The sequence below is a fragment of the Carassius auratus genome, chromosome 15, assembly GCF_003368295.1.
Source record: "Carassius auratus strain Wakin chromosome 15, ASM336829v1, whole genome shotgun sequence".
Classification (NCBI taxonomy): Eukaryota; Metazoa; Chordata; class Actinopteri; order Cypriniformes; family Cyprinidae; genus Carassius; species Carassius auratus.
In genome coordinates this window covers 23,153,484-23,167,963 of record NC_039257.1, presented here as the reverse complement: position 1 = coordinate 23,167,963, position 14,480 = coordinate 23,153,484, and the positions used below count along the sequence as shown (strand labels likewise).

Here is a 14,480-nt window from a genome sequence, read left to right as displayed (position 1 = left end):
GTACGATCCTTCAGATGGTTCACATCATCACTGATGAACTGAAGAGAGTGAGTCAGACGAGACCGACGTGCAGAACGTGCTCTTCAATGAGAAACGTCTGTTCGCTCTCCAGACAAGTACACAATAAATACTAGATTTTTCAAAAGCAGCTTGGTTGAAAGAACTATTTTTATTATGAAACAAGCTTGTTGTATAACATAACATCATTGCTCTATAGAGCTCGCTTCATATTTCAGGGCAAAAAGTGCTGATGATCATCTTTCACCGTTAATGAAAGCATTAAATTCCTTCTCTTGTTAAATAGAGAATAGTAACTTTAAAGCACTGGTGTTTCCCATTTAAAACAGCAGTTTTCACTCATTAAATCACACAATTCACATCCTTGTGCAATAGTTGGCCGTGAGCCCAGAGTTTTTACACTGTGAAAAGTCTCTCAGGCTTTTTCTATTGACTGAACTCTCTTGAACTCTTGAACAATTGTGTTTTAATGTCTGTGTGCGTGTGTGTGAGAGAGAGAGAGAGAGAGAGAGAGAGAGAGAGACTTGATTTTCCAGATGAAAGTAAAACTTTGGTAACACTTTAGTATAGGGACAAATTCTCACCGTTAACTAGTTGCTTATTAGCATGCCTATTGTTAAACATACTGGCTGTTTATAAGTGTTAATAAAGCACATATTCTACATCCATAATCCTTATTAATACCTAAACTACAACTACCTAGCTAACTATTAATAAGAAGCAAATTAGGAGTTTATGGTTTGTTAATAGCGAGAGTTGGACCTTAAAAATTTGCTTATATATATTACTCTGAGATTACTATTATTTTTCTGTATTACTCTTATTGCCTTTTGCATAATCCTTTTTAAATATTTTGATTACTACTTCATCTTAAATGTGAAAAATCATGAAAATCAGACTTTTTCCATGTTTAAGTGCTATAATCTGGTCCCTTATTATAATATTACCGCCCCTTCATCCTTGCACGTTTCCAGAAAACCATATTTCAGAGGATTAAACCGATATGCCTTTAAAATGCACGATAGACATGATCATCAAAACCAAACAGATTTTTTTAGCAGGTTTGAGTTGTAAAGGCACAGCTCTATTCTGGAAAAAGGGGTGGGGAGCAGCAGCTCATTTGCATTTAAAGAGACACACATTAAAACAGCCCGTTACTGCTTTAACTCAAAATATGCATTTTCTATATGATATAATAAATTATCTGTGGGGGATATTGAGATGGAACTTTAGACACAATCTGGGGACACCTGAGACTTATATTGCATATTATAAAAGGTGGCATAGGAGGTCTCCTTAAGTCTCTTTCATTTAAACTCTGATGTAAATGACTATAAATTAGAGCCCAGCCCATATATATATTGTTTTGCCGATTTTATCGGCCGATATGAGTCTGTCACAGATATATCGGTATCAGAGTAAATGCCACTGATTTGCCACCGATATTAACTTTATTTGTATTTTTTTATGATGATAAAATGCAGGTAAAATGCTTGTAAATGGTGTAGTTATGTAGTTTGTCTCTCTCCATTGTTTGCTACTGGCGACCTGGATGAAACGCTTCAAAGCTAAAGTCTGTGGAATATCATGAAATCCGTGAATGAATGTTCCTCAACGGAATAAAGTTGAATGGAATTGAATTGAAAAAAAGTTTTATAAACTTCAATTTAATGGTTAAGTTTACTGATGTCAGACTCATTTTGGATAATAAAGTTTGTTAAATAGTTTAATGCCCTGCCTCCATTACACATCGGTCACATCATTATAAGTGTTTGATCACCACATTTGAGTGATTATTGCAAAAAAAAATTCTGTATATATATTCTGTTTATGTATATACTGTATTCTATATATAGCACCAGTTAAATGTTTGGACACAAATGAGAAAGTGTCCAAACTTTTGACTGGTACTGTACTATAATATACACACAGAATATCGGCCGATATATTGATATCAGTGTTTTAACTCCCTAATATCGGTATCGGCCCCCAAAAACCCATATCGGTTGGGGCTCTACCATAAATCCTACATCAATGTGCTTTTGGTTTCATTGGCAAATACATGAGCAGCTGATTAAAAGCTTCAAGCGCTGATCTATTGAGAAGAATTACAGAAGCAGTGTTTTACACTGATTTCAGGAGTGCTTGAAGATTCAGTTTGTGTTTTATAATTTTTTTGCCGATATTTGTCTGCATGATCAGTTAGGATGTAATTATTAGTAACCATTTTTTATGCATGACATCTGTGAATCTGTGTTTTGTAGGCCTCAGACAACCAGAGATACCAGTTTTATTGACAAAATGAAGAAAACGGTAAGAGATTTTACCCTCCTCTTCTCCAGTAGAGTGGATGTGTTAAAATGATCTCACGAAACTGGCTGTTAAACAAATCTTTTTTTTTTTTTTTTTTTTTTTTTTTATTTAGGCAGTCAAATGGTAAAATATTGAAACTGAATTGGCTGGAAAAAAAATAGTAACTGAAACAGTTTAATTTTTCAAAGTCAACATTTTAACATCAAAAATAGGAAAAAAAAACAAGCTTCTGGTTTATAAAGTCCATAAATCGGTGCTCTTTGGATCAAAAAACGAATTTCTCCAAGGCACTTGAAATAATAATGAAAAAATGTGAAAGCCTGCATTCATGTGGCTTTATATTAAAAGCAAGAGTTGCTATTGTCATTATTAGTACTAAAGAAATTTAGTTTAATTTAGTATTTCCTCTAGGGCAAGAACATCGTGGTGTTTTACGGCTCACAGACGGGCACGGCTGAAGAGTTTGCCAACAGACTTGCCAAAGATGCTCATCGCTACGGCATGAAGGGAATGTCAGCGGATCCCGAGGAATATGACATGGTGATGCATGCGATGGGATGAAAACCGGCTCTTTGTTCCTCTCCAGTCGCTGTTTATTTACACACACTTTTATCTGCAGAGCGAGCTCTCCCGTCTGCCTGAGATTGAGAACTCGATAGCCATCTTCTGCATGGCCACGTATGGAGAGGGAGACCCGACCGATAACGCTCAGGACTTCTATGACTGGCTACATGAGGGCGATGCCGACTTCACCGGAGTTAAATATACAGTGAGTTCATCATCATCTGATTATAGTGAGAGTAACATCCCCTGAAAATGTGCTCACCCTCAGGCCATCCAATATGTAGAGGAGTTTGTTTCTGGATCAGATTTGGAGAAATCTAGCATTGCATCAGTGTCTCATCAGTGGATGCTCTGTAGTGAATGGGTGCCGTCAGAATGAGAGTTCAAACAGCTGATAAAAACATCACAATAATCCACAGCACTCCAGTCCATCAGTTAACATCTGGAGAAGACAAAAACTGTTTTATTGTTACTTCAAACCATTGCTTTCAGCTAAAAATGAATCTATAATTCATAATCTTGCTTTCTTTTTCACTTCAGGAAGCATTATTATAGATTATAGACTTGTAATTTAGCCAGAAGTGACTGTTTGAAGTTAAAAAGTTCTCACCCATTCACTGCAGAGCATCCACTGATGCAATGCTGCATATCTCCAAATCTGATCCAGAAACAAACTCATCCTGATCTTGGGTGGCCTGAGTGTGAGGACATATTCAGTCAGCTATTCCTTTAAGTGTGTGCTCTTGGACGTTTCATTTAAGCAGCTGTCCAAGCACTTGGTGAGGATTTTGCGAGGAGCATTGTGTTTCTAATGCGTTCGGTGCTTTCCAGCGTATGCTTGAGCGAACACAACCCAGTGCAGCAGAGCAGAAGTGAATCTGGGGAATGCTGTGTCATACTTCCTCAAGCCAAAGTCTCAGACAGGGTTCTCACGTATACTACACTGACACTGTGCAGAGTTCAGACTCCACTGAGGCCATGTGTTTAGCAGAAGTGCTCACTACAGATGCGGCCGAGGGGATTTAAAGGAACAGTGCATTCAAAATTAACATTCTGTCAGTATTGACTCCCTTCAGATCATTCCTAACACACATGCTGTCATTTTTATATTGAATACAAAACCTTTTTTTTTTTTTTTTTCATATAGCAACGGAGTAAAAAAAAAATGGAAACGTAAATATAACACCATAGCACTGAAATGGTAGCTCGCATAACAAGAATTGAAATGCATCTTAGATGTATCTTTAGTTAAAACAATAACTAAAAAATAAACATTTATTTCTGATAGTCAGGAAATGTATTCTTTGAGATTGAGATTTATCGTTTTTAGTAATATTTTGAATTACCGTGGTTTTTATTTTTCTAATTTGCATTCTTTCTCCTTTTTAATGTTAGTTTAAATTAAAGTAATTTTTGGTTTTGTCGTGTTGTTGTCTTTTTTTTTTTTTTCATTTATTTTTTCAGTTTTGGTTATTTTAGCTCCTCAAATGAAACTAAATACAAATGAGAGTGTTTCCTTGGCCAAATAATTTGAATATAATACATTTTAAAGTATTATGATTTATCCTTGTATTATTTTATTTTATTTCAGGTAACATTTATTTTATATCTGGTTTCAATGAAAAAGTCTTGAACCTCATTTACTCTTGTATTTATTAGTGCTGAGCACTTGTGATCTTAATAACAGTTGAATATAAGGTACAGATATAGAACGATCCATATTTATCTGTTTGTATTTGTAATTTCTAAACTGTATTTTGAAGGTGTTTGCGCTGGGAAATAAGACATACGAGCACTATAACGCGATGGGAAAGTATGTGGACCAGAGGCTGTCTGAGCTGGGAGCGCAGAGGATCTTTGACCTGGGAATGGGAGACGATGACGGGAAGTGAGTGACGCTGCTTATAATGTGTCTGACCAACTTCTAGTTTCAGAGAGTTTCTGTGCTCACATTTTTTAAGAATTAAAATTTAAAAATACTCTGTTTTAATTCACCTGATTTCAAAGCTCAATGTCTTCCATCTCTTCCTACTACATTTTCTGGCAAACATGACATTTCTTATTATTTTGAAGCTGAAGTATTTTGAAATTCAAGGGAGAAATAGAAGAGGAGATAGAGCTTAAAATATAATCACAATATTTGTTTTCCCCCAAAAATCTGATATTGACGTTTACATGCATCACAACACTTCAGCTCATTTAATGGAGAAGGAAACACTTCCCATGTGTCACAGAATCAGATACCTTTCAATTCAGGGCCCATGAAATCCAAATCTCTTCCCCCCTCGATTCTGTGTTTTATGATTTAATCCAAATCTATAATCAATAAACATTGTGTCTAAAAACTGAATTAAAGGTGCAGTAGGTAACTTTTGTAAAAATATATTGTTTACATATTTGTTAAACCTGTCATTATGTCCTGACAGTAGAATATGAGACAGATAATCTGTGAAAAAAATCAAGCTCCTCTGGCTCCTCCCAGTGTCCTATTGCCATTTGCAGAAACTCCATCGCTCCCGGTAAAAAATAACCAATCAGAGCCGCGGTCCGTAACTTTGTTTGTGTTCAACATGTAGAAAAATGTATATAATAAGCGAGTACACCATGAATCCATTTTCCAAACCGTGTTTTTAGCTTGTCCTGAATCACTAGGGTGCACCTATAATAAGTGTTTATATTCTGACTATTTTAGATTGCTTCGGAGATAACGCGGCGGAGTAACCCAGTACCGTTGTGATTCTTCATAGACATAAACAGAGAGAAGTAGTTCCGGCTACGATGTTCTTCCGCAAGACGCAAGCAGTTCTGTTTATTAACCGCTAGAGCGTCAAAAGTTACCTACCGCAGCTTTAATAAAGAATAATTAGTCTTTTAAAATGTAATTTATAACAAAATGTATAAATTTTTTTGTTGTTGTCAAATATGATGCTGCACATCAGAACTGTATCAATTTAAACTTACCTTATTATTATGATGATGATGATGATGATGATTTTGTAAAGTTTATTAGTGTATATAATCTACTTGTCATGGTTTGTTCAGGTAACACTGAACCTTTGTTTTCTGGGTTGTTCACTGACGTCATGAAGACTTCTGCTGTGACTGACTGTTAGATTCTTCCATATAGAGTAAAAATATCCACAGCTTATCATCGTTATCAACATCAAGTGTATTGTGATCTCTGATGTCACACAGTCATTCTGTGAAGATAAGACTGCTGGGTCTATCACATGATCTCCTCTCATTTATAATGCATTATTAACAAGGTTAAGAGTGTGTGTTTGTGTGCTTGTTTTTGAGTGTGTCTGAACCCTGAACATTATCAGGAAGGCTATTCCAGAGTTTGGGAGCCAAATGTGAGAAAGCTCTACCTCCTTTAGTGGACTTTGCTATCCTAGGAACTACCAAAAGTCCAGCGTTTTGTGACCTTAGGGTGCGTGATGGGTTGTAGCGTGGTAGAAGGCTAGTTAGGTACGCAGGAGCTAAACCATTTAGGGCCTTATAGGTAAGTAATGATCATTTGTAACTGATACGGAACTTAATAGATCGCCAGTGCAGAGACTGTAAAATTGGGGTAATATGATCATATTTTCTTGACCTGGTAAGGACTCTAGCTGCTGTATTTTGGACTACCTGTAGCTTGTTTATTGACGAAGCAGGACAACCACCTAGAAGTGCATTACAATAGTCCAGTCTAGAGGTCATGAATGCATGAACTAGCTTTTCTGCATCAGAAACAGATAACATGTTTCGTAGCTTGGCAATGTTTCTAAGATGGAAGAATGAAGTTTTTGTAACATTGGAAATATGATTTTCAAAAGACAACTTGCTGTCTAATATAACACCCAGATTTCTGACTGTAGAGGAAGTAACAGTACATCCGTCATACATCTTTTACATTTTTAACACACTCTGTTAGCTTAGATAATTGAGACGTTTCATCTGGTCTCGTTGAGATATATAGCTGAGTATCATCAGCATAACAGTGGAGACTAATCCTGTATTTTCTAATAATATTACCAAGGGGCAACATGTATATTGAAAATAGAAGGGGACCTAGGACGGATCCTTGTGGCACTCCATATTTTACTGATGATAAATGAGATGACTCCCCATTTAAATAAACAAAATGGTAGCGATCGGACAGGTAGGATCTAAACCATCTTAGAGCCTGCCCTTGAATACCTGTATAGTTTTGTAATCGATCTATGAGTATGTTTGAGTGTGTGTGATTGTTTGTGAGTGAGTGTGTGTGTGTGCACTTGTTCATAGTGATGAGAGATTGTTGTTTGCTCTCAGTATGATGAGTTGTGTGACTGTTTCGAGTCAGTTACCAGCTGAGAATCACTGATGTGGAGAAGTGTGTGTGTGTGTGTGTGTGTAATGATGTTTTGTGGTTGTTTCTCTCTCAGTCTCGAGGAGGATTTCGTGTCGTGGAGGGAGCAGTTCTGGCCGGCTGTGTGTGAACACTTTGGAGTGGAGGCGACAGGAGAAGAGTCCAGGTCTGAATGCTCTCTGTTGTCAGCGGGTCACAGTGACCCGAGAGGAGAACATGCCCTGCTCTGCTCATTACCAGCTCTTACAGACGTTTGTCTCTCTCTGTGTGTCTCAGCATCCGTCAGTACGAGCTGAAGGTGCACAGCGATGTGAACATGAATAAGGTCTACACTGGAGAGCTGGGTCGCCTCAAGAGCTTCGAGAGCCAGAAGCCGTGAGTACAGCACTTCCTTCAGTTTCTCAGACACACAGCAGTGTGATCCTTCATTCACAAACCCCCGTCTCCCACAAACACTTCAGCCGCACTTCATTAGATCAGATGGAGACTAATGGTAGTTTAAGATGCTTTATCTGTGTATAGCTAGTATAGTCTGTGATACAGATTGGAAACGCTTTAAGTCAATATTTACCCCTAGAAATTGATTTTTAGAGGCATGTTTCACTTTTATGAGTGAATATTTATTACTTTCCAGCCACAAGCCATTAAAATAATCTGTCCAAGTAAATATGTGTTCTTCAGTTATGGCTGTTAAGTATAACATTTCATTTCTTGTATATGAGATGATTTTTTTTTTTTATTCATTTTTTTGAATGAAGTGTCTTTTGCTCATCAAGGCTATATTTATTTAATCCAAAATACAGTAAGAGCACTAATACTATGAAATATTATTGAAAATTTAAAAATGTGACAGTAAAACATTTATAATGATACAAAAGATTATATTTCAAGTACTGTTTTCTTACATTTCTATTAATCAAAGAATCCACACAGTTTCCACAAAATATTAAATGGCAAAAACTGTATTTAAGTTTAATAATAATAATAATAATAATTACAATAATAATAATAATATGAGCCATTATTGAGAACGGAGCACCAATAATTGAGCAGATGATTTCTGAAGATCATGTGACACTGAAGACTGGAGGAATGATGCTGAAAATACAGCGGAGCATCACAGAAATACATTACACTTTAACACAGATTCACTCACAAAACACTTATTTTAATTAGTAGTAATATTTCACTATTACTGTATCCACTTTATTTGAGCACATAAATGCAGCCTCGGTGAACTTCATTCAACACATTTAAAAATCAATGTTTCCAAATTGTTGACAAGTGCTGAATACTGAATTACTAAAGCAAGCGCCAAAGCAAATGATGTGATTAATGTATTATGATTATAGAATGTTATTAAATATGAAACTATTAGATGCTAGATAACAGATAAAAGAAAAAAATGTGCAAGAGTGTAGTAAATGTGTGGGGTCAGATGCTTGCTCTGAGCGCTGGTTAACCTCTGACCCCGGGAGAGACTTGATGTTCTGTCTTCTGTCATTCATTGTCTGTTCTCACAGGCCCTTTGACTCGAAGAACCCGTTCCTGGCTCCGGTCACGGTGAACCGCAAGCTCAATAAGGCTGGGGACAGACACCTGATGCACCTGGAGCTGGACATCACTGGCTCCAGAATCAGGTGACGCACATCAGGACTGTGTCTAATGACACGCTCTCGCTGGTGCTACAGGACTGTGCAAGCATATGAGGAGCAATATTCAATTTGGAGTGTAATATGCAAAATAACAATGCATTTCTGTATTTACATTTACATTTTCCAATACATTTGTGCAACGTTTGGTGCAAAATGTTCATAATGAACTATTTTAATTTGCCATTTCATACACCGGTTTTAATATGTAAAATGGATAGTAATTTTAACGCTTAATTAGTTGCAAAGTGAAAATGTGTTAAAGAAATGATTAGATATGTGCAACATGTTCAAGCAAAAACTGTGGCAAAATTATCATTCAAATGTTATTTTTCTTTTTACATATTAAAACTAGTGCATGAAATGGCAGATACAAATTATGTAATTTAACTTTCATTGTCATTTTGCACCAAACGTTGCACAAATGTATTAGAAAATGTAAATATAAATACAGAAATGTATTGTCATTTTACACTCCAAATTGAATATTGCTGCTCATATGCTTCCATACAGGACAACCTTACATTGTGGGATACAGTTGCATTAATTGCTTGCCCTCAGTGGTCTATCAGTGTCACAATAATGAAGATATTTACAACTGTATTATCGTAACGTGCCCTTATTACAGTGTAATTATACATGAAAGTACTGAGTGATATTAATAGACTACATGCACTTTATGGTTAGGGTTAGGAAAAGGGTTTTGCTTACAGTTACTTGCATGTAATTATGCATAATGAATCGTTATTATAATGGTACTTAACGTGTATAAGTTAGGATAAATTAAAGTGGTCTTTGTTACAGTGTAATTATACAAGTACACAGAAATAGTTTCCTGCATGAACCTACTGTATGTTTAGGTTCGGATAACGGATTGTTTTGGGGCACTGTTGCAGCTACTCATGCATCATTTATTGATATTACTAATTTAATATCTGCTGTAGGAGGGAAACATTAGCTGATGACATTAGCTGACCTAAATTAATCGCCTTAGATAATGTGAAGATGTCTGCAGGAGTAAATGCTTGATTCCATAAAAATAAATTTTTTTTTTTTTAAAATCATTTATATAACGTCCTTGCAGCAGCTGTGTTTGATGAGCATGACCCTGTAGCGCCACCTAGCGTCCCACCTACACTTAAAGGGCCAGTTCACCCCTAAATGAAGATTGTCATCATTTACTCTCCATCATGTTGTTTCAAACCTGTGTGAGTTGCTTTCCTCTGGTAAGTGCAAACTAATGTGTTCTTCTGTTTTAGTTTTCAAGTGACGGTATTTTGGAGAATGCTTGTAATGTTGGAATTTCCTTTTTTTGGGTGAACTGTCCCTTTAACACCTAAGACATGTTAGAGTATGTAACCATGAATAGTTAAATTGACATTATCATATGTTTTAGCAACATTATGCATCCCTGTGCCAAGAATTTATAATACACAGGATCAATGTGGATATACATGGACATGAATCAGTGCAATTTGTATAATATAAGACAATCAAAGAACCTTAATGCGTTAAGAAAAATAAATATGGCAAAACATTATTAAAAGAAACAGTTGTCACTATTAGCTACTTGCTTATTAGCATGCATATTACTAGCATATTGGCCGTGTATTAATAATTACAAATAGAGATGCACCAATTGCAAAAATCTATACTTTTTATTAATGCAAATACAACAACTAATAAATTAAAGCGCTCTGACTAGAAAAGAGGTAGAAATAACACACACAAGGAATTGCTGTAGGGTTGGCTATATAAAAAAAACAGATGTAATTTCCAACTGTTTTCAACTAACTTCATTAAATGTCATCTTTCAAATCCAATACATAGTCCCATGTTCATAGTTCTTGCATAGTTCCAGTTAATTCAGTTAGAATAGGAAGAACGTGTAGAGTTGAGAGGAAGCAGAAGCTGTATTAGATGTTTACACCGACACTTGGATGAAGCTGAGCTGCCATAAATGCAGTGACACCACACATCATCAAATGCATAATTTTATAAAGTTAATGTCTTAAACATTTTTAAACCTGCAAAAAATAAATGTTGGGAAAAAATGCAAGGAGAGTTTTAATTATGGAGCCAAACCAGTAGGTGGCAGCAAATCACTGTTTGGATTTGAGTCATTTAGTCCTTCATTCAACAGATTCGTTCAAACGATGATTCATTCAGTCTTTATGAATGGGTTTCTGAATCATTTTGACTCATTTGATTCATTCAGTAATGAAACACCTCAGTGTTACTCCGAGACAGACAACAGTTTTACTGTGGCTTTGTCTTGAATTATTTTCATCAGTGACATTTAAAGTTGTTGTTTTTTTTTTTTTACTTTCTGTGTGTACTTTTGCACTCATTTGTTTATATTTCTGGTCGACTGGTGCACCTCTACTGTTTAAAGCACATAATAATGTTTTATTTTACATCCCTTAACCTGAACACAAACCTGAACTTAACTACTCCCTTACTATTAATACACCGCTAATTAGGAGTTTGAGACAAAAATCATAGTTAATAGTGAGAAATGGTCCCCAGAATGAATGGGTAATAATGATATAATAACATTATTATAAGTTAAGGTGCAAATATTTGTCCATTTAAAAGGACCTTTGGTATGATTATTGGTTTTTGAAGAGATGGATAACCAGGATCAAAATGTATAAAGTAGTGATAACTCTTAAGATGCATACTTCCCGCTCATATGTGTGTGTGTGTGTGTGTGTGTGTGTGTGCAGGTATGAATCCGGGGACCATGTGGCTGTGTATCCCATCAATGACAGTGTCATAGTCAGCCGGATCGGAGATCTCCTGGGTGTGGACCTGGACACGGTCATCTCGCTCAACAACCTCGACGGTGCGACACAAACCGCTCACTCGAGATTACTGAAGCACTGCTGCTGAGATTATATCTGTGTGTGTGTGCTTTCAGAGGAGTCCAATAAGAAGCATCCGTTCCCGTGTCCCACCACGTACCGCACCGCTCTGACACACTATCTGGACATCACCAATCCTCCGCGCACAAACGTGCTTTATGAGCTGGCACAGTACGCCAGCGAGCCCAAAGAGCAGGAGAACATGAGGAGGATGGCCTCGTCCTCAGCCGAGGGCAAAGTGAGATCACTGCACTCATACTGAGATTGTGTGTGTGTGTGTGTGTGTGTCCTGCTGGAGTCACCTGCAGTGTGTGTGTCTCTCTTCTCTCAGGCGCTGTACCAGAGCTGGGTGCTGGACTCCTGCAGGAATATTTTGGCTGTTCTGGAGGATCTTCCGTCTCTGCGGCCGCCCATCGATCACCTGTGTGAGCTCCTGCCTCGCCTGCAGGCACGCTACTACTCCATCGCATCCTCCTCGAAGGTCAGAGACCCTTCACCTTAATGTTCACGATGGAATATGTGTGTGTTCTACAGATTATAATACTTCTCTAGCTATCTTCAGTGATGTTTCCGCCATACTAGGGCTGATTACTTTGATAATCGATTGATCTACCGATTATTAGACCGATTAATCGGTTCACTTTGGTTATTCAGCGTTTGCAATTAGTTTAAATATCGAGTTATGCATATTCTAACAAATAAATAAAAATAATCACTTCAGCTTTTGAAAGTCCATTATTTTATGACAATTAATGTATGCAATTCAAAATATATTTGGCACACAGAATGAGATGACGGACAGAGAATCTCTTGTTCACATGTTTTATTAGCGATATGAAAATTAACTTAGTGACATGACAGACACTGAAGAGAAGACGATGCTGAATAAAGTCATAGTTTTTTCTATTTTTGGACCAAAATGTATTTTTGATGCTTCAAAATATTCTAACTGACCCTCTGATGTCACATGGATTACTTTGATGATGTTTTTCTTACCTTTCTGGACATGGACAGTATACCGTACACACAGCTTCAATGGAGGGACTGAGAGCTCTCAGACTAAATCTAAAATATCTTAAACTGTGTCTGTGAAGGTGAAGGTTTGGAGCGACATTAATGACATCATTTTCATTTTTGGGTGAACTTTGCCTTTAAGGCTATTGCATAAAGTACTATATAAACAAACATGACGAGACTGGACTTTACTGTAATCAGATGCTTTCTTAACTGCTGCTTTCTCACCGCTGTCAGTTTTTGTTGTTTATTTTCTTGCGAGGAGTGTGTGTGTGTGTGTGTGTGAGTGTGTGTATCCAAGTAGCTTCAGGTTTGGCTGTGTTTGCTCTGACACTGTGTCTTCGCATCCATTACATCATTACATCGGGAGATATGGAGATATCAAACTGCATTATTGCAGGCCTACACTGTACAGAGTGTGTGAATAACTTCTGTAGAAAAAAAGTTGAAATTGCTTTTCTACACTGATGAGTGTGGTGTGTATTGAAGTGTTTTCTGCCGGTGACAGGTTCATCCCAACAGCATCCACATCTGTGCTGTAGTGGTGGAGTACGAGACCAAGACGGGTCGGGTCAATAAAGGAGTCGCCACTAACTGGCTGAAGAACAAGACGCCAACAGACAACGGACACAAGGCCACGGTGCCCATGTACATCCGCAAGTCTCAGTTCCGGCTGCCCTTCAAGTCCACAAACCCTGTCATCATGATCGGCCCGGGCACCGGCATCGCCCCCTTCATGGGCTTCGTTCAGGAGCGCGGCTGGCTCAAAGAACAAGGTAGGAAAACACTGCTAAGTGCTGCCTCTTTCACTCACTTTCTCTTTAGATTAATTTGAAACGTATGATTATACATTTGATTTAATGAGAGCCTAATATCAGAAAAACGTTCTGTGGATTATTGAAGACAGGTAAACGATTTAATAAAACAGTGACAAAGAAACGTAATGCATGCAACAGAACAAATATAATAGAATATACAAATGACATAGAGAGTTCTTCAGGTATGTTTTTCTGCGTAAATGTAAATACTCACCAAGACAAGCACTTTGCCACAACTTTGGTGTATTTGACTGTTAAAGGAATAGTTCACCCAAAAATTTACATTTCTTGAATTTGTCCTCACCTTCAGGACTTCGGAGATGCAGAAGAGTTAGATTTGTAGAAATGTAGCACTGCATCAGTGTCTCATCAATGGATGCTCTGCAGTGAATGGGTGCCATCAATATTTGGCTGAGGCTTGCACAGTCCGGTGTTTTCTTGATAACAGTTGAGCCAGGGGATCAGCGCAATATTATACACAGACCTCTAAAGTCATGCAATAAGAGGTGTGTGACGTGAATGAATGTAAAAAGGGTGAGTGAAAAGAGCTCAAATCAAACACTGCGTTGCTGTTCCTCTCTGTGCATCTCTCAGGAATCACAGCTTGGCAAGAGTAGTTTCACCTATAATAATACATCATACACAATTCATTATTTGTATATATTTAAAAGGCAATGATTGAAATCTTAGGCTACAGAATGATACATGAACTAATGCAATAAGCACGGCACGCTCACCAATCAAACAGCCGCACTGCGTATCTCAGTGTCTCAAAACCAAACCAGTTCTCTCTTAAGAGCAGGCTTATAATTTTCTTAGATGCAGATATATTTTCTACTAGGCCTACATGTTTGAATCTTTATCTTTTGCTGGTTTGTGCGACACACACACATTTATT

General features: G+C 37.2%; 1 protein-coding gene across 3 annotated transcripts in view; it reads left to right on the top strand.

Annotated features, from left to right (window-relative positions):
• The window catches only part of LOC113115407 (NADPH--cytochrome P450 reductase-like), a 28,629-nt gene that overhangs the window by 11,159 nt on the left and 2,990 nt on the right, over positions 1 to 14,480 (top strand). For all 3 annotated transcript variants that reach the window (XM_026282952.1, XM_026282951.1, XM_026282953.1), the window contains 11 exons: positions 2,283 to 2,331; positions 2,743 to 2,871; positions 2,951 to 3,100; positions 4,659 to 4,783; positions 7,308 to 7,397; positions 7,508 to 7,606; positions 8,755 to 8,871; positions 11,613 to 11,731; positions 11,807 to 11,988; positions 12,082 to 12,231; positions 13,273 to 13,540. In XM_026282952.1, coding sequence (XP_026138737.1) covers positions 2,283 to 2,331; positions 2,743 to 2,871; positions 2,951 to 3,100; positions 4,659 to 4,783; positions 7,308 to 7,397; positions 7,508 to 7,606; positions 8,755 to 8,871; positions 11,613 to 11,731; positions 11,807 to 11,988; positions 12,082 to 12,231; positions 13,273 to 13,540 — 1,478 coding nt within the window. The remainder of the gene's footprint in view (positions 1 to 2,282; positions 2,332 to 2,742; positions 2,872 to 2,950; positions 3,101 to 4,658; positions 4,784 to 7,307; positions 7,398 to 7,507; positions 7,607 to 8,754; positions 8,872 to 11,612; positions 11,732 to 11,806; positions 11,989 to 12,081; positions 12,232 to 13,272; positions 13,541 to 14,480) is intronic.